Consider the following 27,501-nt stretch of genomic DNA (forward strand, 5'->3'; position numbering starts at 1 on the left):
CCTCAGCCTCCCGAGTAGCTAGGATTACAGGCATGTGCTACCACAACCGGCTAATTTTTTGTATTTTTAGTAGAGACGGGGTTTCACTGTGTTGGCCAGGGTGGTCTCGAACTCCTGACCTCAGTTGATCCACCCGCCTTGGCCCCCCAAAGTGCTGGGATTACAGACATGAGCCACCGCTCCCGGCCTCAATTTCCTTTTTAAAAGAATTGTAAAATACACGTAACTCAAGTCTGCAAGGGAATAATTCAACTAATAAAAATAGGATGTTCCCCCCTACTCTGTCTTTAGCTACCTTGTTTTTTTTAAAAAAAAGTTCTTTAAAAAATGGTAATAAAATCTACATAAAGTGAATTTTCTTATTTTAGCCAGTTTATAGTTAGGTATAATTAAGTACATTTACATTGTTGTGTAACCATCACCACCGTCCATCTCCAGAACTTTTCCATCTTCCCAAACTGAAGCTCTTCACCCATTAAACAACAATTTCCCACTTCCCCTCCTTCCAGTCTTGGGCAACCACCATGCTACTTTGTCTGTATAAGTCCAACTACTCTAGGGACCTCAAATAAGGTAGAATCATCCAGTGTTTGTTCTTTTCTGAGTGGAATTTCACTTAGCATAATGTCCTTGAAGTTCACTCATGTTGTTGTGTGTTTCAGAATTTCCCTCCTTTTTAAGGCTAAATAATACTGTTTTACACGTATGCCACGCTTTATTGATCCATCCATCCATCTGTAAACACTTGGGTTGCTCCCACCTTTGGGCTATTGTGAATAATGCTGCTATGAACATGAGTCTCTTTCTCTTTTAAGCCTAGCACACTTTTCTCTATTTCTATACTTGAGCTAGAATGCATAGAAAATTTGCATTTCTGTGGGATGGAGCTGGAGGCCATTATCCTTAGTAAACTAACCCAGGAACAGAAAACCAAATGCCACAAGTTCTCACTTATAAGTGGGAGCTAAATGATGAGAACACATGAACACGTAGAGGGGAGCAACAGACACTAGGGCCTGTCAGAAGGTGGAGGAGGGAGAGGATCAGGAAAAATAACTAATGGGTACTAGGCTTAATACCTGGGTGATGAAATCATCTGTACAACAAACCCCCATGACACAAGTTTCCCTGTGTAACAAACCTGCACATCCTGCACATGTACCCCTGAACCTAAACCAAAAGTTAACAATAAAATAAAATACCCCAAGTTGAAAAAAAAAAAAAGAAAATGTGCATTTATTTCACAATATTGTTTTGGGCTATACTAAGAGCAGATCATGTATATCCCATGACTATAGTGATTGACTGAATTTATAATCATAATAGCTGGCTGGGGGCTGTGTTTCACACCTGTAATCCCAGCACTTTGGGAGGCTGAGGCAGGTGGATCACCTGAGATTGGGAATTTGACACCTGCCTGGCCAAGACAGTGAAACTCCATCTCTACTAAAAATACAAAAATTAGCCAGGCGTGATGGCATGTGCGTGTAGTCCCAGCTACTTGGGAGTCTGAGGCAGGAGAATCGAACCCGGGAGGCAGAGGTTACAGTGAACCTAGATCATGTCACTGCACTCCAGCCTGGGGGACAGAGCGACACTCTGTCTCAAAATAATAATAATAGCTAATATTTATTGATAACTATTGATTATCTGAGTTTGTGGCAATGAGAGGACCAGAAAACTGACTATTAAAAAGTAGTACTAAGTTTCCTTGGAGATGTTAATATTCAAATAGATCCTTTTTTTTTCTTTTAACTTTTTTTCTTTTCTTTCTTTTCTTCAACGTTAACTTTGTTGACATGCTCAGGTTCATCTGCTGAGTAGATGATATTACCTACTTCAGCCCTCAATAAGCCATTCCTAAGGAACAAGCACAGTAGCACTTGTATTCAGCACAGGACACACGGCATATGATACGTTCCAGGATCTTCCAAAGACATGCAGCAACCCTCCCTCCCTTCCCATCCATGCCCTGGAAGCTTGGTTCTTTTTTTTTTTTTTTTTTGAGATAGAGTCTTGCTCTGTCACCCAGGCTGGAGTGCAGAGGCACGATCTTGGCTCACTGCAAGCTCCGCCTCCCGGGTTCACGCCATTCTCTGCCTCAGCCTCCCGAGTAGCTGGGACTACAGGTGCTCACCACCACGCCTGGCTAATTTTTCTTGTATTTTTAGTAGAGACGGGGTTTCACCATGTTAGCCAGGATGGTCTCGATCTCCTGACCTCATGATCCACCCACCTCGGCCTCCCAGAGTGCTGGGATTACAGGCTTGAGCCACCGCGCCCGGCCGCTTGGTTCTTTTCTCTTACCGATGGTCCTGTCCCCTTCCGGGTCCACCTCGTGAGCCATGCTCAGTGCCTCCGTGGTGGCAATGTCCACGTTACAGGGAACCACCACCAAGTTGATCGTCTGCTGCCTCTGGATGTATCTCTTGATGAGAGCCTTGATCTGATGCCAAAGAATCACACAAAAAAAGAGCACACGTCTCACTTCTGGTCACCCAGCCACACAGCCAGGCAGACAGGCATGATGGCGCAAAGGCAACACCGTCCCACAGCGTGACTCTGGGCTTTGCTGGGCCGAACCCTGTCCTGGGAACGCCTGCCCCAGCGGCCCTGCCCTGGTCTCTGATGATCTCCCACTTGTCCTTCAAAGCCCATGGCTGGCGTATCTTCTTTCCCGAAGACCCCCTGCATTGAGCATACGCCCCCAGAGCCTTACAGCCCAGGAGGTGAGACAAGCCATAAACACAATGGAGACATATCAGGGAGGGCAAGTGGAACGGAAAGGGCCAGGCACTCCTGGTAGGGCAGCCCTGCAGCAGAAACCTGGGAGGAGTGAGGGATGCCCTCTTCAGAGAGCCAGGCGCACAGAGCCCTGGGCAGTGGGAAGCGTGTGTGCACACGCAAGAGTCCAGGCAAAAGTGGGCCAGAGGGACCAAGGGCCGCAGAACCCAGATGTGGTGGGGTGGAGCGAGGGGCCATGGTGCAGTGACAGGAAATGTGGTCCATGAAGTAGGGGGGTTGGATCCCATGGGACCTTGGAATTTTTACACTGATTGACATGGGAGCCGCTGGGGAACTTTAAGGAGTGACAGCATCGGACTTGAGCCTTAAAACACAAGAGCTATGTGGGGAACACTCTTGGGAAGGGTGCTGCCCAGAAGGGCAGAGGCAGAGAAACCCAGCAGGAGGCCAGCAGAGGCAATAACCCAGGTCTGAGATGGCAGCAGCTTGGGTGAGGGTGCTGGTGGAAGTGGGAGGAGACGTGGGCCTGGGCGTGTTATTTGAAGCAGAGCCAGCAGGCTTTGGACTGGACATGTCGTGTGAGAGGAGGAGAGAAGGGAGGGCTGACCCTAGTGGTCGTGGCCTGAGCCACTGTGAGGGTGGAGGTGCCACTGTCGGAGATGGGGATGTCTATGGGTCAGGCAGATGTCGGGGGGAAGATTGGGTGTTGCTTGGACCTACTGAGTTTGTGTACCGATTAGATGCTCAAAGGGTGATAGTGAATCAGCAGCTGGAGATAGGAGCCTGGATTTCAGGGAAGAGAGCTGGGCTTGAAATAATGATTTAGGAATCGCTGAAGTGGTATTTACAGTCATGAGACTGGACTGTAGCCCAGGAACATAGCAGGGAGAGTTTTCAATGGGAAGAAGGGATCTCTAGGGCATTGCACCATTTAGAGGTCAGGGAAGTGAGGAAGAATTCACTTAAGGAGAGACCAACAGGAGGGAGGGAAAGAACCAGGGTCAATGTGCCCGGATGCCAGCGAAGAAGACTTTCAAGAAGGAGGGAGTGATCAATTGAGTTTGAAAACTAACACATTTGGTGGGTGAACACTGCCAAGCGCTTGTTGCCGGGAAAGTGGAGCTGTACGATAAGGCCATGAACACAGAAAGACCTTTCACAGGGAGAGTCTAGGGAGACAAATCAGGCCAAGAATAGAACCCGCCCCCTTCATTATGAGCATTAATCAGCTTTCACACAGAAGAGAGGCATGAATCTTTCAAATGAAAGACACATGTGTTCTTGCTGGAGGAGCTAAGATTTCCATGAGTTCTCAGGAAGACGGGAAGGGGAGGAAGACAGGGCACACATGACCAGCAGTCTGACCTTGGCAGTGCCTCCGGAAATCAAAGACGATGAAGAATCTGAGAAGAGACACAACAATATGATGGGAAAGGGTGGTGGGACTCCAGAAAGGCCCATGATTGTGTGCAGGAAGCTTTGACTATATGACTAAGCTTGTCCAACCTGCCTTATTTTGTTGTTGTTGTTGTTCTGTTTTGTTTTAGGTTTTTAGCAGCCTGAAGCCATAGTTTTTGGTTTCTGTCTTTAGTAATACGTGGCAAAGAGGGATGAGGAAGGGGCTTTACTGGCCCAACCAGAAACAGAAACTAAGAACCCGTGACTGTATTCTCTCCTTCTGACACCCCTGGACATCCTGAGGAGTTAAGACTCTTGAGCCAAGTAAGGGCTGAAGTTCCAGGAACGTGGAGGAGGGTGTTCCTTCACAAGCCCAGGAACATGGAGGACGATGTCAAAGAATCGAGGAATTCCCAACTTCCTGGTGCTCAGACAGGCCACCTGGAGGCCTCAGCCAGGTTGGGTAGGGCAGGGCCTTGGGGATCCATGGAGTTTGTGGGACCTGGAGGCTCCGATCTGCAGGAGAGAGGTCTAAGACAGACTAGAGGGGGCCAAGGAGGGTGGGAAGGTGGTGGAGAAGGAGATGTTTGGGGATGGATTTCCAGGCTGGTCTTGATCCAAATTCTCCCTCTGCCATTAACAGTTCTTACCCCCTACTCCTTCACACTACCAGCCTCTCACAGCCACAATGACAATTTTCATTGCTCCCTCTAAACTCCTGTGACCCTGTTCTCTCATGCAATTTGCTCTAAGAAAACAATTTTTTTTCTCTCATGAAGGCAGCACTTATACCTGAGAAGGCTCAGATGTAGAGGGACTGTGCACGGGCAAACCTTCTTTTCTTGTGCTTTGCTGATTTTATTTATTTTATTTATTTGTTTATTTATTTATTTATTTATTTATTTATTTTTGAGACGGAGTCTCACTCTGTCGCCCAGGCTGTATTGCAGTGGCGTGATCTCAGCTCACTGCAAGCTCTGCCTCCCAGGATTGAGTGATTCTCCTGCCTCAGCCTCCTGGGATTACAGGCACAAACTCCCGACCTCAGGTGATCTACGTGCCTCGGCCTCTCAAAGTGCTGGGATTACAGGCACTGTGAGCCACTGTGACCAGCTTGTTTTTTTTTTTTTTTAAACAAATCAAAGGTTTGTGGGAGTTGACCAAGCCTGTTGGTGCCACTTTTCTCAATAGCATATATTCACTTTCTGCCTCTGTGTCTGGTAATTTTTGTGCTATTTCCAACTTTTTCATTATTATTCTATCTGTTATGGTGATGTGTGATCATCGATTTTGGATGTTTTCATTATAATTGTTTTGGGGTGCTATGGACCAGACCATATAAGATAGAGAACTTAATAAATGTTGCCTGTGTTATGACGGCTCCCCAATCTCTCTCCCTCTCTCTATTCCCTGAGCACCACAATATTGAAATTAGGCCAATTACTAGCTCTATAGTGGCCTCTAAGTAGAGTGGCTGCATTAGTCTGTTCTCACACTGCTCATAAAGACATATCAGAGACAGCGAAATTTATACAGAAGAAGAGGTCAAATGAACTCATGGTTCCACATGACTGGGGAGGCCTCAGAAGCATGATGGAAGGGAGGAGCAAAGGCACATCTTACATAGCAGCAGGCAAGAGAGTGTGTGCAGGGAAACTGCCCTTCATAAAACCATCAGATGTCATGAGACGTATTCATTAGTACGAGAACAGCACGGGAAAGACCTGCCCCCATGATTCAATTACCTCCCACCAGGTCCCTCCCACGACACGTGGGGTTATGGGAGCTACAATTCAAGATGAGATTTGGGTGGGGATCCAGCGAAACCATCAGTGGCTTTCCTTCAACTAAAAGGAAAAGTTGCATGACTCTTACTTTAAATCAAAAGCTAGAAATGATGAAGTTTAGTGAGGAAGGCATGTTAAGGCGAAAAGCTAAGCCTCTTATGCCAACCCATTAGCTAAGTGTTGAGTACAAAGGAAAAATTCTTGAAAGAAATTAGAAGTGCTACTCCAGTAAACACATGGATGATAACACAGTGAGACAGGGAAGGAGACACACATACACACACTCACACTCACAGAACGCCACTTATAGGTTTATATACTCCATTATAACAGGGAGTTAACAGGGATGGGGCATAAAATAACATTTATTCCTCCTGTTCTATCTTGACAGTTTCAATAACAAAATCCCTTCCCTTTGTAATGATTTAAGCAAGAATTAAAGAAACAAACTTAAGGTAGGACATTTTTATTCCTAATTAGTTTTTTAAATTCTTTTTTTTTTTTTTTTTTTTGGAGACAGAGACTCTCTGGCCCAGGCTAGAGTCCAGTGGCATGATCTCAGCTTACTGCAACCTCTGCCTCCCAGGTTCAAGCCTCAGCCTCCCAAGTAGCTAGGACCTAATTAATTTTTATAAAACACTTCTCTTGTTCACTTGGCAGTGTTTTCATATACTGCCACCTTTTCAGATAGAATTCTTTTTGGTCACCAGGTCAAGGCTTGGTAACTGATACGACGTGCATCATAACTTACTGTTAGGGACTAACCAGTCCCATAGGGCACATGGCTGTAATTATGAGCTGATAATTAGAAGTAAAAGAATGTAGAGAAACAAAGCCTTTTAGAAATCTGAAACACAAATGAACAGCTTAGAGACACTGCACACATTTTTCCCCCAATGTTTAGAAAAATGGAAAAATTTTGCCATCTCAACCAACTTGCTTTTGATGAAATTGTTTGAGATCAAACTGTCTCAGACCAAATCACGTGTATCCTCCATAGAGGAGAGCAGAGGACGGAGTGGAAGGAAGAAGCTGTGTGTCCTGACCCCACCTGTATTAGTCCATTCTCACACTGCTATAAAGAACAATACCTGAGACTAAGTAATTATAAAGGAAGGAGGTTTAACTGACTCGCAGTTCCACAGGCTTAACAGGAAGCACAGCAAGGAGGCCTCAGGAAACTTACAATCATGGGGGAGGGCAAAAGGGGAGCAGGCACCTTCTTTACAAGGCGGCAGGAGGGAATGTGTGTGAGAACAAGGAAATGCCACACTTTAAAGCCATCAGCTCTCATGAGAACTCCCTCAGTCACAAGAACGGCATGGGGGAAAATGCCCCCATGATCCTATCACCTCCCACCTGGTCCCTCCCTTGACTCGTGGGGATTACAATTTGAGATGAGATTTGGGTGGGGACACAGAGGCAAACCATATCACCACCCAAGGGTCTTTTGCAGTTTCTAGGAAATCCCATAACTTGATGGATGAATCAGACACCCTCTTAGGAGGGCTAAGAAATAGGGAATTCATCACTTAACTCAGCAAGGGATACGAGCTAATTTCCCTGCTCTTAGAGAGACAGAGAATGGTCATTTGGATGTTGAGGAAGATCATTAACCAAGATTTTGCCCCAAACAGCAGTGCTAGTGAAGACTCTACCCAGGAGGCTCTTGGGGCTGCCACCCCTTAATTTGGTTGTGGTTGGGTTCTCAACACTGCCAGTGTCTCCCACAAAATGGAAGAAGCCAGGAAAGTGGCCTGAGTTCTAGTAGAGGAGGGCCTCATCTCCCCAGCCTTCTCCTGCCCTGGCGTCCACTCTGTCTCCTTCATTTTCACATGAGCTGGCTTGCCAAAGCATGACAGGGCTGGTCTAGGGACTGGCCTAACCCAAACAGGGTGTGCACAAGTCTTCCTGGACCACATTTGGTTCAGGTACTTGAGCCAGGACTATGTTTTCAGGCAACCTCAGGTTTATTTGTTTATTTATTTATTTTTGAGATAGAGTCTCTCTCTGTCACTGAGGCTGGAGTACAGTGGCACAACCATGGCTCACTGCAGCCTTGACTTCCTGGGCTCGGGTGATCCTAGCACCTCAGCCTCCCAAGTAGCTGGAACCCCAGGCATGCACCACCACACCTGGGTAATTGTGTTTATATTTTGCAGAGACAGGGTCTTACTATGTTGCCCAGGCTGGTCTAGAACTTCTGGCCTCAAGTGATCCTCCTGCCTTGGCCTCCCAAAGTGTTGGGATTACAGGCGTGTGTCACCGTGCCTGGCCTTATGTTTAGATGGGTAGGTTGTTGGCAGGGAAGCCACAGCCCTGCTGTTGGCTGACATGTGTCCTTGTTGCCTGGTCGCCCTCCCTCTCCCCTGTGCCTCTCCTGCCCTGACCAGGACCACAGTCCACGTTCTGACTTATGTAACATTCATTTTTTAAAATATTGGCAAAATGCACAGATTTCATGTAAAAATCCAAATTTCTGCCCTCTTTTGACTGTCAGCACAGCTGGTCACACTGGGCTCACAGCCCTGAATGACTGGGCAGGGCGTGCACTGTCCCATATGCCTGCCAGTCCCGCAGAGTCCACCTCTTTTTTTTCTGTGACTTGTCAAGCCCAAGTCAGAACCTGGGCATGAGGCCCCCACCTGGGCCAGTCTTACCTGAGACTCCATCCTCATCCCTCAGTGTAAAGGCTCCAGGAGGTGCACCAGGACTCTGGACTCTGGGGACCTCTGACCCTTCCCCCACTTCAGCTGAACTCAATCCCAAATTCCAGAAGGGCTCACCTGCAGTCCGATGTCCCGGGGCTGGTTGCCCACAGCCACCCTGGCGATGCCGGGAAGGTCAATGATGGTCAGGTCTGGAACCTCAGGGGAGGTGATCTCCAGGCTGATGAGCTCATGGCTGATGCCCAGGCCATTCCCGGCCATGACGTTCTGGGCTATGGGTGAAATTGGGGTGAAGACTTCTCTATTTGGGAAGGGAGCCCTCCAGAAAGTCATTTGATCCAGGCAGACAGGGGTTCTCTGGGAAAGGGCTGAGCCCATGAGGTCATCTAAAGGGCTCCTGCTCAGGCACTGAGTTTGCTATCCAGTAGTGCAAAAGGCCTTCCTTGGACTTAGTTCCTCACTGCAGGGAGTCTTAGTACATTCAGGGTTGTTTTTCCATCTATCCTGGCTGAGTCCAGGATGGGCCGTGCAAGTAGGATAGGGGAGAAGCCTTTAGGGAGAGTGAGAGGCTCCAGTGCCTGGGGCAGGCAGGGCTGTGCGCTCCAAGGGACATAACCACCAGGGCCCATCGGGGTACAAGGCTGTGGACTGCAGGAGCATCTGAGCATTTTTTTGATCAGCCATGGCCAAGAACAAGCATTGGGAAACTTGTCCCACAGCTGGGTGAGCGGGGTCTGCGTTTGGAGGGGGTGCTGGGAGGAAAGGTGGCCACAAGGTGGCTGGCCAGGGTTAGAGCTGAGCTTCAGGAAGACAAGCCATGGTTGTGACAGCTGGGGTGGGACCAGGGGTCCTGCAGCGGCACTTCCAAAGGGGGCGCAGGTGACCTGAGAGCCAAAGAGCGAGTAGGGATTGGGCAGGTGAAGAGGAGAAGCCTGGAAGGAAGAGAGGGCGAGTACCCTGTGGAGTGGAGAAAGCCTGGGCTGGGGGAGGAGAGGATGGGCAAGGTCAGCCACGTGGGCTGCAGGCTGCTAAGGGAAGCCACCAGAGGGTCCTCAGCATGGGATGGCTCGATGAGCGGGGACCTGGACAAGGACCTGGAGGGATGGTGGAGGTGACAGCAATGGGGGCAGCCCCATGTGGGAGCACATGGAGCTAGGAGGTAAGTGGTCACTGTGGGGGTGATTTGAGGAAGAGAAGGAATCAAGGAAGTGAGAGGAGCAGCTGTCAGATCTGAACCTTGGAATGACGTGGGCCCACCTTTGTGTATCTCCTTCTCCACCTGGCCAGGGTCCTGCAGCTCTATCTCGGTGTTCTGGTAGCTGATCCTTCCAGCCCACGCCTTGTAGGGCTGCTTTTTCAATTTTAGCACCAGCGGACACCTGGTTACGATTCCTGAGTGAGAGATTCCCCAAACATCCTCAGTTTCCTTTAAAAGAAGTGGCGCTGGGCCCTTTGCTCCCGGGACCTGCCCTGCTGTCCTCAAAGTCCTCGTCTGAGCTTTCTGACTCTCCCTGGGGCCTGGTAGTAGGTGAGGGGTTCCGGATTGAGCAGGTGCAAAGGGGCACAGGTCCCCGGGAGGTGCTACTGTCCTTGGGAAGTGTTCGCTACCAGACTAAGCACCCTGAGCTCTGATGGACATGAGCAAACGGCTGTAGCCACAGTCCCCACCACAGCTGCAGCCCCCACCACACTGCCCTGGAAGTGATGGAGGCGGACGCTGGGGCTCTGGCACATGTCCAGGCTCTCCGTCTTCCTGCAACTGGAGTTAGCATGTCGGGTGTCTGCCCCAGGCTCTGTAATTGTCCCAGTGGGCAGCCCTGGTTAGGGTGGGGGGTGGGGGACAGCAGGAATGTGGAGCAGTGAGACCCATCCAGGAGCCATGGAACCCTTCTCAAGGAGTGGGAAGAAGGTGGTGAGAGCCTGGAGGAGAAGCCAGATATCCCGAAGGAGGGGCAAGGAGAATCCTGACAGTGCCCTTTGAGGCAGGATCCTCCGATGCCGCTGAAGCCAGGAAAGGTGGGAGCGGTGCTGAGTTCCTTGGGGTGGGGGCCCTCACGCTCCTGCCATGAAGCCCTGAGAACCCGTGTCCTTTGTCCCGTGCCTATAGGGAGGTATTGTCCCACCTTCCAACTAGGGGACTCGCCCAGGGGCCTATGCTTGCCGTCTGGCATTCAGGCTCTCCACTCTGGAGTCTCGCTGCCCCAAATGCTGAACCAAGAGCACGGAGGAGGACTGGCCGTCCCACACCCTTACTCTCTCCTGCCTTGTGCCCAGGCTGATGGGCATCTTACGGGACACGCTGGGTAAAGGACCAGGCTGCAGGTGGCAGCGATGCCAGGGGAGGGGCACTCTCCCAGGCTCACTGAGGCTTTGCGGTTGCTGCAGAGGGGTGTGGAGGATCCAGGCAGCCCTCCAGCAGCCCCACCTTGCTCTGGGCAGCCCTGGAGAAACCGGCAGATGCCTCCCGCCTGCCCCAGGGTTCTGGTTGGGTTGAGAAGTAAGCAGCAGCGGCAGGAGAGCGGAGCCAGGGAGGAGAAAGAGCTGGGTGCTCTCTGCTGCCGCCGCACCTGCCAGGGCCCCTGCACACTGCTCCTTCTCGGGTTCTGGAAGCTGCTCCCCTTCCTGTCCCACCCCCTTCTTGCTGGCTTCCCCACGCCCTGCTTACCCCATTGTAAAAACTCCTTTCTAAACACTCTCCAGTACCCACTCTGAGGGTAGCGCCTTTATAATTCTCCTTTATAATTATTTTATTAAATTATAAATGTACAACAGCTTCTTCACTGTACACAGATTTAAAAATTTTTGTCCAAGGAAAAGGTGTCTTATATCACGATCCTAAATAAGAGATTTTCAAAACATTGAGAAAATTCTTTAAGAAGGCTTCACCTGTCACCCAAAGCATCAATTTAACCCTATCAAAGAAATGTTTCTACATTCTTACAAAGACCACTAGGAAGAAGTGGCAAGGTCCCTGGACCTGACTGACACACAGGCAGTGAGAGCTATTTAAACATGTATGGGGAATCCGGCCCCCTGCCACCAAGCCTGAGAGGCTGCCCTCCTAGGGCCCTCCCAGTGGCCTGTCTCTCCCAGTTTCCTGTCTCTCCCAGAGGCATGTCTCTTCCAGAGGCTGTGTCTCCCAGCAGCCTGTCTCTGAAACCTCTTGGTGCCTGGGGAAGCTTTGTGGCTTACAGGCGGCGCTGCTTGCTGCGGAGGGAAGGTGGTCCATTGGAACTTACCGCTGCCTCTGGGAAGGGCAACTCCTGACAATGCCTCCAGCACGGAGCTCTTGCCCGAGCTCTGGTCCCCAATGACGGCGATGGCTGGCAGGGCCAGGTCCTGCTCCACACCCAGAGCCCGCAGGGAGTCAATGAGGTCAATGTAGGGGCGCACCTTCTGCTCGTACTGGTTGTGCAGGTTGTTCTCGGGCCCCTGGAGAAGGCAGAACAGACGCCACTGCCTTGATCCCTGGTAGGGTCCCTGGTGTCATGGGGATGTGTGGCAGAGTTTGTGCAGCTATGATGTTAGGTGGGGTTGCAGACAGGAGGTGAGAAGGTGGATGGAGGGGTGCCGCTGCATGCAGGGGCCCTTCTGTTCTGTTCCTATTGAGGCCTCACTGGGGCAGATGCTGGGAGGATTTGGCTGCAGGTGTGCAGGGTGTGCCTGCCGGGAAAGGGCTGGGAACCCTGAGCCAGGAAGACGTTCCAAGAGGCAGAGGCTCCAGTCAGAGGAAGAAGAGGTTCTGGACCAGGGCACTGCAGAGCTGGGAAGGGTGGCAAGTGGGTAGGGTGGCAATGTGATGGTTGTAGGGGAAGCTGGAAGAAAAGCTCCAGGAAGGGGTCCCCCACACACAGAAGCCCCCAGACCCACGTCACAGCAGCCCATTGCTGCAGGACAGTCTGTGTACATTCCTGGTACTTGATGGACATGACCAGGAGAGCTGGAGACACCAGCTGTGCTGGAGGAGCAGACTGGCTGGTTCTATTATCGTGGTGGGCTTACCTGACAGCCCTCTGCACCAGCAGCCAGAATGCACCCTTTCCAAACGTCCCTCCACCGGGCTTACCTTTGCCCTTGGTTGGCTCGTGTTTCCTGGTAGTGGCTGATTGTTCAAAGTGAGCAAGTTGAAGTCCTTGGTGAGGAAAGCAGGGTCCTTCTCTACCCCCTGCCAGTTTGGGGGAAACGTCATTTGTGGTGGCACTGTGCCGAATGGCGGTGGCTGTTGCTGGAAGAAATTCATTTCTTTTTTCAGGGAGCGTTGGGAAGAAAATTGATTTCTTCTCCGGTGGGGCCAAGACTTGTGGGCCTTAGACATGTGCTGTCTCCCCGTCAGAGCTGGGGGATGCTTTCTCTGCTACTTGGCACCTCCAATCTTCCTGACAAGCTCTGCAAAGACACAAGAGGGGAAGCGGCCCACAGGTCACCAGAAGTCCTCCCCAAGGTGGCACTTTTGCCAACCCCTCCTCACCCCACCCTACAACCTACCCTCTACACACAGAAGCAGAGACCAGGGGTCCGGTGCAGGTCCCCTGTCTGCCGAAGGGGCTCTTGGCAACCAGAGAGCACAAGTGGATTTCTACCGGCCCGGGCTTGGGGAACAGGGGGCAGTGGACTCCACATTCCCAGTAGAGAGTCTCAATGTTCCTTTGTTACTTGTTGTTGTCATTGTCGTCGTTGTTTTTGAGACAGGGTCTCACTCTGTCACCCAGTGGGGACTATAGTGGTGCCATCAGGGCTCACTGCAGCCTCAACCTCCCTGGACTCAAGCAATCCCCCTGCCTCAGCTTACCGAGTAGTTGGGACTAGAGGCATGCACCAGCATGCCCAACAACTTTTATTGATTGATTGATTGATTGATTGATTTTTGTATTTTTTATAGAGATGGGTTTTTGCCATGTTACTCAGGCTGGTCTCAAACTCCTGAGTTCAAGCAATCTGTCCACCCCAGCATCCCAAAGGGCTGGAAATACAGCAGTGAGCCACCACACCCAGTCTCCTTTGTCACCTCTGATGGTCTGTGCCATCTATGGCATCAGGCCCCTGTGGCCAGGATCAGGCAGGAGAACCATTAGGTGTGCAGAGATGACAGGCAACACCTCCTGGGCCTGCTGGAAGCCAGACCTGGCCTCACACCCAGGCTTGGCCAGGCACTGGGGGAGTGTGGGAGAAGCAGGTGTTCAGCCCCAGTTCTCAGGCTGTGGCCTGCACTCAGATGAGGGCAGCATCGTGCTGAGACATACATTTAAGTTTCACAACAAGTCTATGTATTTGGCCCTTATCTGGTTTTTCAGGGTCAAGAAACTGACATCTGGGAGGGCCAGTGACATCTAAGCCAGGACTCAGAACTGGGCCTGTGCTCCGGGGAGGAGCCCCCCACACTCTGGCTTGCACTGTATCCCCCTTTCCTCTAGTAGTAAGGTGGATCCAGGAGGCTGAATGGTGTCCCCACAGTCCCCCCAAAATTTATGTTCAACTGGAACCCGGGAACATGACTTTTTTTGGAAAAAGACTCTTTGCAGATATAATTAAGGTGAAGATTTTGAGATGAGATAATCCTGGATTTAGAATGGGCCCTAAATCTCATCATAGGTGTCCTTATCAGAGACAGGCAGAGGGAGATTTGGGACACAGAGACCTCTACACAGGGAGAAGAACCTGTGAAGACAGAGGCAGAGATTGCAGGGCTGCAGCCCAGGCCAGGGAATGCCAAGGCCTCTGCCATAGCCACCAGGAGCTGGAAGGAGAGCACAGATTCCCCCGGGGCCTCCAGAAGGAACCAGCTCTGCCGACACGACACCTTGATCTGGGACATCCAGCCTCCAGGGCTGTGAGAGAACCAATGCGTGTTGTCTAAGCCACTGCGTCTGTGGTCTTTTGCCATGGCAGCCTGAGCAGACTCATACAAGGGTACGAGTCTGAATGTGCCAGGCACTTTCCACCACGTGAATATCATGGTGACCAAGTCAGACCAAGCCCTCACTCCAGGCACACCATCCTAGCAGGGACATGCCAAAACAAATACACCAACCAACAAGGGACTCCAGGTGATGATGGAGTGTCTGGAGAAAGACAGGTGGTAGGTTTGAGATTCTGGGGTGAGGGTAACTTGGGTGCCCACTGGAGGGTGTGCTGGGAATGGGCAGAGGAGCAAGGCTTGGAGGAACTGGGGACCAGTCTCCCCAACAGAGGAAATGCACATGCAAAGGCCCTGAGGTTGGAATGAACTCAGTGAATAGGAAGATGGTCAGTGTGACTGGGGAAAAAGAGGGAGGACCAAGGCTTGCAAGATGTGGGCAGAGGCCTTGCATTGCACGTGGGTGTGAGGGAGGCCTTTGGAGGGTTCTGAGCTGGAAAGTGGCGTGATGGGCATCCTTGAGGATAAGGAGACCAAGTACAATAAAGGACACAACCCTGGATCGGGGAGGGCATGAAGAAGAGATAAGGTTTACACATGGTCACAGTCCTGGGGCTTTGGGACAGTTGGGCCAGGCCACAGGACTCAGGCTCTGTACTACTGGATCTCATGCTTCCAGAGCAACCTGCCACATCCGCTACCTGAGACACCCGCTGGCTTTCAGCATGGCAGCCTGGAGGAGTGGGAAGCTAGCCCCGGGGCAACCCCCGACCCGGAGGGACCTGCAGACAGCTCCCTCCTTCTCCCACCTCTCAGATGGATGTGCTTCCATGTGGCTCATTACAAGGTGCACGTAGGATGGAGCCCAGTCATCCTCGTGGGGTCTGCTGTCGGGGCCTTCGCCGTCCCTGCTCAGCAGCCCAGACCTGACTCCTACTGCCCGGAATCCCAAAGCCATGCACGAGCCTCTAAGGAGGCTCCACCCAGCGAGGGGCAGGGCGGGGCTAGACCGAGGCAGACTGTCCTCCACAGGCAGGGTACAGCACCATCTCCCTAAGACAAGGCCTGCAACCTGGATTTAGGATAAAGAATTAGAAAGCAGGGTTGGGGCCGTCCAGCACAAGGGCTGTGCATGGGACCCGGAGCATGTGCTGAAATCTCTCTGGGTGTCAGTTTCCACATCTAGAAAATGGGGCTGACCATTCCTCCTGAGGATGTGGGAGGGTTCCATACAATTACTTATATAAAGGCTCAGCAGCGTGCCAGACACTTGTGGCTCAAAGACTGGGTGCTGGTACCAACACTGTCATGTGTGGCGCTGGTCTCTCCGGAGGGGATGCTAAGCTTCTCACCACCCCCTTTCTTGGGAAGGCAGGGCTGCTGGGCCTGCTCAAGCTGAGAGCAGGGACTGGGCTGTGCAGGAGGTGGTGCTTAGTGAGTGTGTAGAGCCTGTCCCAGGGCTGGCTCCTGCCTGGTGTTGAGGAGGGGCTGCGGCACAGCCACCGAGGCCCGGCTGGGAGGATGCCTGCCTGTCTCTGTCTGGTTTTTTTGTTTGTTTGTTTGTTTGTTTTAAGTTCGAGAGTCTGGGAAAGCAAGGCCTGCTTGAGGTTTGGTGCCTAGCTCTCTTTCTGTCTTTAAAGTCCTCTTTTCTCCCGGGGGGTGCTAAAAGACAAGCCTAGGGATAACACCCTTTGGGAAACAATGGCAGTGGGGGTGGTGAGAGCCGACTGGATTCTGGATGCTTTGAAGTCCTGGTCAACAAGTCAGCTAATGGCCGGCTGTGGGGTTGAGGGGCAGAGGGGAGCTGGGGAGAGCAGGAAGATCTGTGGCCAGAGCAGCTAGAGGGGAAGCCGCAGAATTCCAAAGGGCCTCAGGCTGCCTGGAGCCTGGAAGGCCATGGCCCGTATGGGCTTCAGCTTCCGGGACACTGTCATCCTAATGACCACTCCCACCACTGCCAACAAGGCACAGAGAGGGTGTGGCTCACCCAAAGTCACATCGTGCATTGGTGACAGCCAGGGCTCCTGGGCCTGGCAGACACCCCTCTTGCCACACCCAATTTATCTGCCTAAGCTCCATGGCTCCCCTGGTTGGGTCCCTTGCCCTCTCTGAGCCACAGTTCCTGAGTCAGTGTAAGTCTTCCTCCACTCTGTAAACATTCACTGAGTGCCTGCTGTGTGCTGGGCTCTAGATACCCAGCCGGGAGACATTGCCACCATTTGTAGAGCTGAGGATCTGATGGGGGAGGCAATAGTCAAAAGTTGCATTCCCAACATCTGCACGATACCTTTCCTGATGGATTCTGCCTATTTCGTCTCTCTCCAGCTGCAATAAGGCCCCCAGGGAGGCAGGGATTTTTACCTGTTTTTTTCATAGCTGTACCTGCAGCTCAAAGTACCTGGCATACAGTAGGAGCTTAATAAAGGCTGTGGAGGAAAAAACAATAAAAATGGCAAAAGCATTTATTGTATAGGAAACTGTCATTCACCCATCAAAATGTTCTGTCTCCTAATGTGAGATATAACCCAGTGGATAAGCTGTAGTCCTGACTCCAAGTCACATTATTTTAAGAGATAAAAAAATAAACATTTATACCGAGAATAGATGAGATGGGCATTTGGAGCTGCTTATGATTTGGGGATGCTATGGAAGCATGTGATTGTCCACATCAAAGTAAGGGATCAGTAACTTATTAGAAGCTACCCAGTATCCAGAGGAGGTACCAGATACTAAAGTAGAAGCTTTTAGTTGAGAAGCCATCCCAGAAGTCAAGGGCAATGTCCTTATTGACTTCATGTTAAAAAGTAGCTTTAAATACTATATTATAGTTCTAAAGTAGTAATTGATATCTACCCATCAAACTTTCAGAAAAAAAATTGGATCCATTTATAATTGACTCATAATAATCAATGCAAACTTCTGGCAAGTAATGTTGGCAATCTCAAAAATGCTTTCTCGATAAAGGTGGAATCTGGTCATCTCAGGACACCTGCCCGTGAGTGCCATAAGCCTTCCTAGCTAAATTACTCCATAATTGTTTGCATCATGGAAAAGGTAAATTAAATGTTACATGCAATGCATATTGGTCAGGAAATTTTCTGGAATTGGCCTAGGAAGTGGTAGAGTCATATCTCATCTGCAACCAATATAACCCAGGCAAGACTGTGAAGGTGAGACAGGATTCAGGGCCATGGGTTCATGATTGCAAGTCTACCTCTTGCTAGACTTTCTGTTCTCAGCATGGATAATACCTATCTTCCTGTCAAAAGATTGTGGAATTACTGTCCCGGAGGGTCCTTCTTCCAACACAGACACTTCACTGTGTCTGAATCGCCCTCGGTGTTCACAAAATACAAAATCAATCACAAAACGAAACTGAAATTCCCTAACTATAAAAAGCCCTCCATCTCTCTGGGCCTTGAGTTTTGCCACCAGCTTTATTGGCCATGCAGTCTTCGCCTCTATCTGTAAGCAGAAGATTACTCCTTAACTCCTAGGTCGAGGATATAATAGGCCATTGGCGTGACCATCTCTGAGTGCTTAGTCCAGCGCCCCATGAGATCATAACGGGATGCTGTACATGACCAGAAGTAACTTCAGCAAGGCCTGGCTCTGCTCCATTTCATGTACACAGTAAAGCATTGTCAAGGATTAGCCTCACACATGAAGTCTTGTGCCCAAAGGAAATGGCAGTCAGAGGAAATGCCAGCCAAACTTTTTCTGAACTCCAGCTTGGTCTGGGTCCGCTGGAAGAGACCTCAAGGCAAAAACTCTTCAGACCTCTTTGGAAGGAGCCATTTCAGGTCCTCCGAACAAATGCCAGGGCGGTCAAGATCCAAGGTGTGGACCCAAGTGCTCACGAGTCAGTAGAAACAGGCAACAAACCCAGACCAACGGGACGGCTCCAATGACCTCAAACCAGGACTAACCACAAAACCTCCAGATGCAAAAACTAAGAGCTGTGGACCAAGCAGACGGCTTTTAGAGTGGGCAGCTTCCACTCCCGATGATGAGACCAGATAATGATTGAACTTCTTGTGACTTCCACCACAGTGGTTTTCTTTGTGTGCATTTTAAAACATTATATTCATGGCTGTTCTCTCTTTTTCAGGATCAGATTTCAATCCTGCAACCACGTTTTATAATTTACTTGTTCTTGACTTCTTCCTCCCTCCTTTAGACCAAAGCACATTTTCTCCTAACCCACCCTAAGAATGACTCAGCAGTCTGTTTGGAAATCTTGCCTCTTGCTGGATCTGCCACCCATTTCTAACTCCAGGAACCATACAAACCATGGGCATTCCCTTACTGAATTCCATGCCATATATTTTCCAACACATAATTCCAACACATAGTTACCTTAAGATCCATAAAATAAGTATTCTTATGCCCACACACACATAGGCTGCCATAATCACTCCTACCATAAAGCACAACCGGCATGGCCGGGTCTGGGGGAACGATCCTGCCTCCTATATGACCATCCTGATGCTTTTCACATCCCTTTAGATCTGCTCTTGATTTCACTAAAGGCAGTATTACCACAGACTTATATTTCTCATGAACAGTCATGATTTTTGCTTCCAACTCTTCTCCACTCACGAAATACAATTATACAAACAATGGAACCATTTGCAAGAGGTACATGCATGAAGAAGAATGTCCACGTGCAGGAAGGCAAGATTGTGAAGTTGCCAAAGTGGTCACCACTGTTTGCTGAAACAGAGCTCACGGGAAACTTTTATCTCAACATCCCCACACTGCCCCATCCCAACTGCGCCATGTGAGGGCCCCTTTCCTTACATGGTGCCAATGCACCCCCATGCTGGCCTGAGGACCATCATCGTGCTTTGGGGGCTCCTAGTGATACAATTGCAGGATTCAGCTCCTGTCCTGTCCCATTTCATCTGCTCTTCACAGCTTTCACAGAAGTAGCTTTGCTGGAAGAGTTAGAGCCGCAGGTTCCAACAATTCACTTGAGGGGCTTTGACTTTGGTAGTGGTTCCTGACTCACGGCTATCACAGGCTTATCCCTTGCTCTGGCTGGAATGATACAGTCCAGGAAAAGAACCTTTATCCACCTGCCACAGTGGGATGGACGACCACCCAGCTTTGAGCCACGCAAGTCGGCGCCCGAGCTCTGGGGAACACTTCCTGTTGCTTTGTTACCCTTGTCGAGTCTAGCAACACAATCTCCAAATACAAACATTGGCTTTCCAAATTAGAGAGCAGAGCTTGGAATATTTTCCGGCTAAAGGCAGGCTGAGGGGGATGGGGGCTCCCTGGAAGTTCCCAGACTTTGCTGATGGTACTGTCCCCTGCTAGATGCACAGCCATGGCGGGAGCGGGGGCGGGGTGGGGGTGGCAGGCAGGGAGGTACTTGCAGTTGTGGAGAGAGGAGAGTGACTGACTACAAGGCTCCGTGCTGGGTGCAGCATCATCCCCCATGCAGGGTGATCCTGGCTTCTACCAAAGGTGGCTGCTGAGAGTGCCCTGCAGGGAAGGCCCCTGGGGCACCACAGTCCCAGAGCAGCACCTCACTTCTCGGGAATACCCCTTCCAGAAGCCCTGAGGCCAGCCCCACACGCCCATCTGCTGGCCCAGCAGCTCTCAGCAGCTTTCCTCCCTTGGGACAGAGACTGCTTACACTGCTGGGCTCAAAAACCTGCCCCATGCCCCGGCCAGCCTCATCCCCACATGTCACCCTGTGCTGACCTGGACTGCTCCCTCTGCAGCGGAATCTTCACTCAGACCCTCTGTCTCAGCCTTTCCTAATGAGCTTCTGCCCTGTCTTGCATCCTCCCCCCGCAGCCTCAGACGGGCGAATCTTCCAGCAGAGCCAGCTGTTCCTGGGCTCAGCAGCCCCACCCAGGGCCCCCACTCACTCGCAGGAAAGACCATGGTTGTGTGAATGGCCCCGCGGCCACTCAGCCTTCAGCCCCTGTTCTCCAGCCTGGCTCCCAGAGGTCCAGCTCCACAGGCCTCCTGCACCCCCCTCCTCCCACGGGGGCTGAAAGCACTTCCTGTTTTCAGAACTAGCCCTGGGTTCATAAAAAGTTTTCTGATGTGAAATCTGTGAAACCAGAAGGGCTAGGCAGCAATTTTATGGGATCACTGAGAGATGGCACAAACAGCTCCCAGCCCTGTGGAGACTTTCTCAGGGGGTACAGGAGGGCCTGGCCAGGACCCAGCAGCTCAGTGTGCCTGCTGGCACCCACCCTAGCAGCTGAGATCTCAGGTGGCCTCACTCCACCTGTCTGTGTGGGAGGGAGCCTGGGACTCTGAATCCCCAGTCACAATATCCTTCAAAGGCTGAGAGCTGGAGCCAGCTGCCTTTGGTGACGAAGTCAGGAACAAAAGTGAGTACTGATGGGAGGTGATAACTCAGCCTCAACTTCTTCCTCTCCATGGGAAGAAAGAACAAGGGAAAGGAGGGTCCTTTTGTGAAGTCCAATATTCTTCAATAAGTCCAATATTGAAGTCCAATATTCTTCATCTCATGTTCTTTTTAAAACATGTTTAAAACTGTTGCCACCCTCACCCTTATTTCCATGAAGGGCAGGTCTTGCTAAGCATATCATGAGCTGATTATTACGTTTGAGAGGACAGGAGCTGGACACAGATTGCTCTGCAAAATAAAGGGGTGAAAAGTTGCAGGAGTGACCATGTGTGAAGGTCGGAGGCAGAAGTGAGCAGTGGGGTGACAAGTAGGGGATGAGAAGTGCCTCAGTCCCCCTCCCCATTGCAGTTTAGGGAGGATTTTCTGACACAGGCCTGTAGAATAAGGAATGTAGGTTTCAGGTTGTGTGGTGTGTGCCTGGTGAACCATCTGTCTCCCCTACGCAATCTTCAGAAATGGCTACAGTGTGTCTGCGCGAGTGGACTGTCTCGGGAGCCCGTGGGCTAGCTGGGTGCCCCTGCAAGCTCACGGAGAAGACACAGAAGAGCCAGGTGACACACGGACAGGCGGGACTCGGACTATGCACACAGGCAGGAGAGAATGGAAGTGGGGGGCTTAGGAGGCTTGGGGATGCAGGCCTCTGCTTTCAGCAGCCACTGCACTGTGGTTTCCTCTCCAGGGCTCGGTCCCCACGTGGGAGCTTCCGGAGCCTGGTACAAATGCAGACCACGGGCGCCATGGACTTTGACTTGAAGAGAAAGTGCAGGTCTTGAGAGAGAGGAACTGAAAAACCAAGAAGACAGCTGGTGAGAGAAGAGAAGGGAGAAGACGATGTGGCTGTCAGGGTGCAGGGGACACCCAAGTTAAGAGTTAAGACAAAGATGAGGAACAAGGTGAGGCCAGAATCCAGGAAGGAGCTACCGAGGGCCAGGTGGGGGGTGACGGATCCAAGGAAGGAGAGCAAGGCCTTGATAAGATGCGGTGGACCCAGAGGAGAGGCGAGGTCAGGTGAGCTGGAATGGTCAGCTCTTCGTGGAACGAATGACTCTGTACTGCTGAGCCGCAAGATTTGGAGTTGCTGTCAACTTCGAGGCAACTGTTAAACCAGGGAGCTGCCAAATATTTTCAAGGGGTGACCAGGCCAGGAGTCTGAAGACTGAGAAGTATGCATTCTGGATAAATTGAACATTGGTAAGAAAATAGGAGGGGATCCGTTTTTCTTAGAGGATCAAGCTTGGAAAGTCCCTCCTTCTGATTGAGAATAAAAGAAGGGATTTGGTTTATTGCAGCTCCCACACTAGCAGGCTGCTTTGCGTCTTCCAGTTTTAGTCATTGACAGGTTCTGCATCAGACACTTTCCTACAACATTACCATCTTATTCGGGTTTCCCCATAGAATCATTCACTGCAAAACAGCCACTTAACATGGTCCTGCCTGCCTCCTAGGAGTGTCAAAAGAAAATATGATCCCATGGAAAAGGTCTCCGTTTTTTTTTTTTTTAAATAAAATTTCACTCAAGAACATATCCATGGATTTATTTAATCTCCTTAATATAAATAAATTATGTTAAGATTGTATTAGTCTCGTGAATATGCAATCACAACAAATTACCTTGCAGAAGTCCAAGCTAGTCAAATTTGCTCTCCTGGTGAATCCAGGAGCTCTCTCTTGTTCAAGAGTGAGAGAGACAATTGTCCTGTCCTCCCTTAGCCTTGGCCTTGGCCTTGGGAGGCTGAGACTCTGGCCAGCTTGAGTGATGCGGATCCTGAGAGCACTCCCGGGTAGGCATTTGCCCCGGTGGAACGCCTCGTCAGAGCAGTGCACAGCAGACACCCGCGGAGGATCCACACAGGGGCTGAACACCGGGAAGGAGCTGGCGCTTTAAGTCCGGACATCTGAAACTTGGTAAGACTGGTCTTTGGAACTCACCCACTCCATTTGAGTGGAAGCGTGGCCTGATCACCCACGGCGTGCCTGTACCGGCATTTTGGTTTTTTTTTTTTTGACTTGACTTGAATTAATTGCTTGATATTTTGGTTTAGTTTTGTTTTTGACTTGAATTGCTTGATAAACAGGCATGCCTTTATTGGCACTTTGGTTTTGGTTCTGCTTTTGACTTGGCTTAAATTGCTTGACGAATAGGTGTGCCTCTAACAACACTTTGGTTTTAGTTTTGATTTTGATTTAGTGTGAATTAGATGAGTGAATGATCTTTTAACCTTTCCTTCTTGTAGTGTGAATGTTGTTTTGTCTCAAGAGAAAAATAGGTCAGACACAAAGTAAGCCCACTCCGCTAGGAACTCTGTTAAAACATTTCAAAAAGAAAAAAGGTAAGTCATCAAATCATCAAAACTTACTCTATTAAAATGCATGTTACAGAACCTTAAGAAAGGTTTTGCAGGAGATTATAGAGTTAAGTTAACCCCTTAGAGGTTAAGATCTCTGTGTGAATTAGAACTGCCCTCTTTTGGTGTTGGATGGCCCACCGAAGGAACTATAGACAGAGAACAATTGGCCATGTATTTAAGGTGGTGACGGGTCGGAGGACAGCCAGTGTACCTAGATCAATTCCTTTATATTGACTCACGGTTAAATACAATATAGACAAAACCAGCATAAGTTTAGCCCTGTTTAACAGCTTATTGCAAAAAAAGCCAAAAGTAAAAGTAAGAGCAGCTTCGCCAGCAGACACAGAGTTAGAAAAGGGAGTCCCAGAAACAGCAAGAGAAGCCAGTTTCACAGGAGCTGCCAGAGATAATAGAAATTCTTTCTCCATATGTCCTAGCCTACCCCACTTTACTGAGGCCAACAACCCCCTCAGAAATGAGATTCAGGAGCTAACACGCCCCAGGTCTCCCCTCGAAGGGGAGGATCAGAGCCTCAAGAGGCCAAGGAAGGAAGTCAAGATAGTCAAGTGGGCCGTCTCAGATCTGGTCTTGCTCCAGCTATGCAAATGCCTCTCAGGGAGACGCAAGGACCTGTCTATTATAATGACGAGGCCCACATCCGGTGGGGCAACAGACTTTTATCTATCAGCCCTTTTCAACCATTGATCTACTAAACTGGAAACACCCTGAACCCGCCACCTTGCTTCCGGCAGCTAAAGCCCTGTCGAGCATGACTGTGTAGAGGTGTTGGACTCAAGTTTACTCTAGCAGACCTCATCTCTGGGACCAACCTTGGGCATCAGTAGACTAGGAGCTATACGTGGACGGGAACAGCTTCATCAACCCACAAGGAGAGAGATGTGCAGAATATGCGGACATCTGTCGTTAAGCTGAGCTCATTGCTTTAATTCGGGCCTTAGAACTCAGTGAAGGTAGGACTGTAAACATTTACACTGACTCTCAGTATAATGCCTGTTTAACCCTCCAAGTGCATGGAGAATTATATAAAGAAAAGAGCCTGTTAAACTCTAGGAAAAAGGGAAAAAACACCCAGAGACTGCAACTCAGCTTCAGTGTTTGCAGAGGTACTGAGAAGCACTTCTGCAGAAGCTAAGAGTTGGTAGAAAAAAGCGAGTAATATAAGAAAAGATTTCGGGAATGCTTCAAGGAGCTGACAAAAGCCTAAGTCAGTTTTAAAAGAGCTTCTATAAAGCATTCTGGTTTTACACCCCTTTTAACCCTGAGGCTGCTGAAAATCAGTATATAGTGAATACTTCATTTGTAGAGCAAGCCCAGGGTAACATCAAGCAGAAGCTGCAGGTATGAATACCACCTAGTCTATAAAAGTGGCCACCAAGGTGTATGTTAACTGCAACCAAGGAACAAAACTGGGAAAGAGCAAAAGAGAAAGAAAGACTAAGTTTAAAAAAAAAAAAAATTAGCAATGCACGGGTTTAACACAGGTTTGATCCTAGGTCTTCATTTAGAAAATAGTTTCCAGCTAAAAAAATTTAAAGCCCTCATTATAAATATATTACTAGTAATAGAAACTTGCTTGCTGTTCCCCTGTGTATTACACTTGCTCCTTCAAATGATAAAAGGTTTTGTAGCTATCATGGTTCATCAGAAAACTTCAGCATGAGTGTATTACATAAAACACTATCACACTGTCTTGCAAAGAGACTCAAAAAGTAAAAACAAAAGTAGAACTCCCACTAATCAGTGAAAATTCTCAAAGCGGGGGATAAGGAAGGAGACCACTACTACTCCTGCTGCCCTCCTCCCCCCACCTTGCCTAGTTCACAAGACAGGAGGAAAGAGAGAAAGAAACAAAAGTAAGATAAATAGCCAACAACCTTGACACCATCACCTGGCCCTAGGAGTTAAAAAAAAGTAGTAATAATAACATCAACCCCTTACCTAAACTACTTGTGTTATCTGCATATTCCAGACACTATATTGAAAAAGCATTGTAAAACTTTTTGTTCTGTAGCTGATGCATGTAGCCCCCAGTCACGTTTCCCATGCTTGCTCGATTTATCACGACCCTTTCATGTGGACCCCTTAAAGTTGTAAGCCTTTAAAAAGGCCAAGTATTTCTTTTTCAGGGAGTTCGGCTCTTAATATGCGAGTCTGCCGACGCTCCCGGCCGAATAAAAAACCTCTTCCTTCTTTAATCCTGTCTGAGGAGTTTTGTCTGCGGCTCGTCCTGCTACAGTACCATTGCACTCCAGCCTGGGAAACAGAGCAGGAAGACCCTGTCTCAAAAAAAAAAAGAAAAAGAAAAAGAAAAAAAGAAAGAAAAAAAATTGCACATCCAAAGGGAGTCAAAAGTGCTTCAGAGGGTAGGATGGGGGTGGGAAGTAGAGCAGAGTAAAAGGAGGAGAGGGTGCGAGGAAAGATAGCTTGGAACGCTGATCTTTTTAAACTGCTGCAGACAACATTCTAAACACAAAATAAGAAAGAACAGTGTTCAAAAGGTGTCATCAAAGCTGAATGGGGTGGCTCACGCCTATAATCCTAGTGCTTTGGGAGGTTGAGGCGTAAGGACTTCTTGAGCAAGCGAGTTTGAGACCAGCCTGGGCAACATAGAGAGCCCTTGTCTCTACAAAAATAAAAAATAAAATAAAATGAACCAGGTGTGGTGGTGCACACCTGTAGTCCCAGCTACTTGGGAGGCTGAGGTGGGAGGATCCTTTGAGTCCGGGAGCTTGAGACTGCAGTGAGCCATGATCGCACCACTGCACTCCAGCCTGGGGAACAGAGCGAGACCTTGTCTCAAAAAAAAAAAAAAAAAAAAAAAGGCATCATTGATACCACCATGTCTCCTTTCCACTCTGTATCAATTATAAAATGGACTTCAGCCCCCAGAGTGCAGGCGATCCAGGGTGCAGTGGTCCAGAGTGCTGGAGTTGGCCCCCACTGGCCGGGAACTGGCCACGGTGGGAACATTCACACCATGAGAACAGAAGAGAATCTGCAAAGGCTAGAAATCAGGCACCACCCCCCGCCCCACCCCGCCCTGCCCCATGACAGCCAATTTCCCAGCATATGACCATCACCAAGGTCACGTCAGAGCATCACAAATACCACAAAAGAAGGAACACTTGAAGCCCTCCGAGACAGCTTTTGGGGCACAATGCTCCTTATTTAACCCCCAGACTTTGTAGAACGCTGAGCAAAGTTGTCCTAAAAACCACCCTTTTGTGTTCACCCAACTTTTAGCCAGATCAGGATGGAGGCCACCCTGTCCCCAGGGCCAGCCACTTCCCCTCCAGAGTTTCTCTGTGCACAGGGCTACTGGGGGCTGGAGGCAACATGGGCTCTTTCTGAGCCTCACACCAGAGGCAGCATCAGAATCTTATCTTTACGGCTCCTGACTCCCAGCACATGCCACGTTCACCAAGCAGATGTCATGTCACTAGGGAAATATTTTTTAAACGTGCATCTGCTGTGCATCAGACACAAAGCAGCCCTCCCTGCACTGGCCCCGTTCTTACCGCTGCACGTCCAGGATGGAGAAATCGTCTCTTCCCTTTCCTCCACTTCACTTTTATGTGGTGTGTGAACCACTCCCTCCCCTGCTCCGTCACCAACAAACAGGGAGAGAAATGAAACTACTTGATCTGGCCACAGAAATGAAACTGACTTATCAGCATGCTCTCCAGATGACTCAGAGAGTGGTCCTCAAACTCGAGCTGCATCCAAATCCTGGGAGAGCTGTGGAGACGGGGTGGCAGTTCCCCCGCCTCCGCCGGAGAGTCTGATCTATCAGGTCTGGGCTGGGCCTGAGAATCAGCATTGCTAACAGATTCCAGGGGAGGCTGGCACAGGGGCAGCTCCAGAGTGGCTCGGTCACCGGAAGGCTCTGCCATGACAGTGCCATCCAGTACCACCTGTGTGGCTCTGAAATGTGATTACCGTGACCAAGGGACTGGACTTTGAACTCCATGTAATTTGAATTAATAGCCATGTGTGGTTCGGGTATTGGACCTCACAGATGCACTGCTGGTACAGCCCGGGGACATGCTCTCAGGTACATGATCTGAACACTCTGAGCTCTCCTGCTTAGCTTCATGCCTGAGCCGCACCTGACAAATGTCACGTCTCCCCTCGTTAGGTGTGGAAAACCCAAAGAAGGAAGGTCAACAGCTTTCTGCAAGCACCTGTGCCTCAGATCCTCGACTCATAGCCAAGATGGTTTTCCTCTTTTCCTCCCATTGGAGATAAGGAGGCCCCAGGACAAACCCCAGGCTCCGGA

The 27,501-nt window shown here is 49.8% G+C and overlaps 1 protein-coding gene across 2 annotated transcripts in view; it reads right to left on the reverse strand.

The window, feature by feature from the left end:
• The window catches only part of MX2 (MX dynamin like GTPase 2), a 43,993-nt gene extending 17,107 nt beyond the window's left edge, over nucleotides 1–26,886 (reverse strand). The window contains exons 1-7 of one of the 2 annotated variants that reach the window (XM_025379145.1): nucleotides 26,741–26,797; nucleotides 16,815–16,879; nucleotides 12,666–12,985; nucleotides 11,839–12,031; nucleotides 9,857–9,991; nucleotides 8,717–8,871; nucleotides 2,308–2,446 (exon numbers count right to left, since the gene is read on the reverse strand). In XM_025379145.1, the coding sequence (XP_025234930.1) occupies nucleotides 2,308–2,446; nucleotides 8,717–8,871; nucleotides 9,857–9,991; nucleotides 11,839–12,031; nucleotides 12,666–12,914 (871 nt within the window). In that variant the 5' untranslated portion in view covers nucleotides 12,915–12,985; nucleotides 16,815–16,879; nucleotides 26,741–26,797. Of the gene's footprint in view, nucleotides 1–2,307; nucleotides 2,447–8,716; nucleotides 8,872–9,856; nucleotides 9,992–11,838; nucleotides 12,032–12,665; nucleotides 12,986–16,814; nucleotides 16,880–26,740 lie in introns of both variants that reach the window. The other variant, XM_025379144.1, reaches the window with a different exon arrangement.
• Nucleotides 26,887–27,501: the final 615 nt, after the last annotated feature.

The sequence above is a fragment of the Theropithecus gelada genome, chromosome 3 (genome assembly GCF_003255815.1).
Source record: "Theropithecus gelada isolate Dixy chromosome 3, Tgel_1.0, whole genome shotgun sequence".
In the NCBI taxonomy this organism is placed as follows: domain Eukaryota; kingdom Metazoa; phylum Chordata; class Mammalia; order Primates; family Cercopithecidae; genus Theropithecus; species Theropithecus gelada.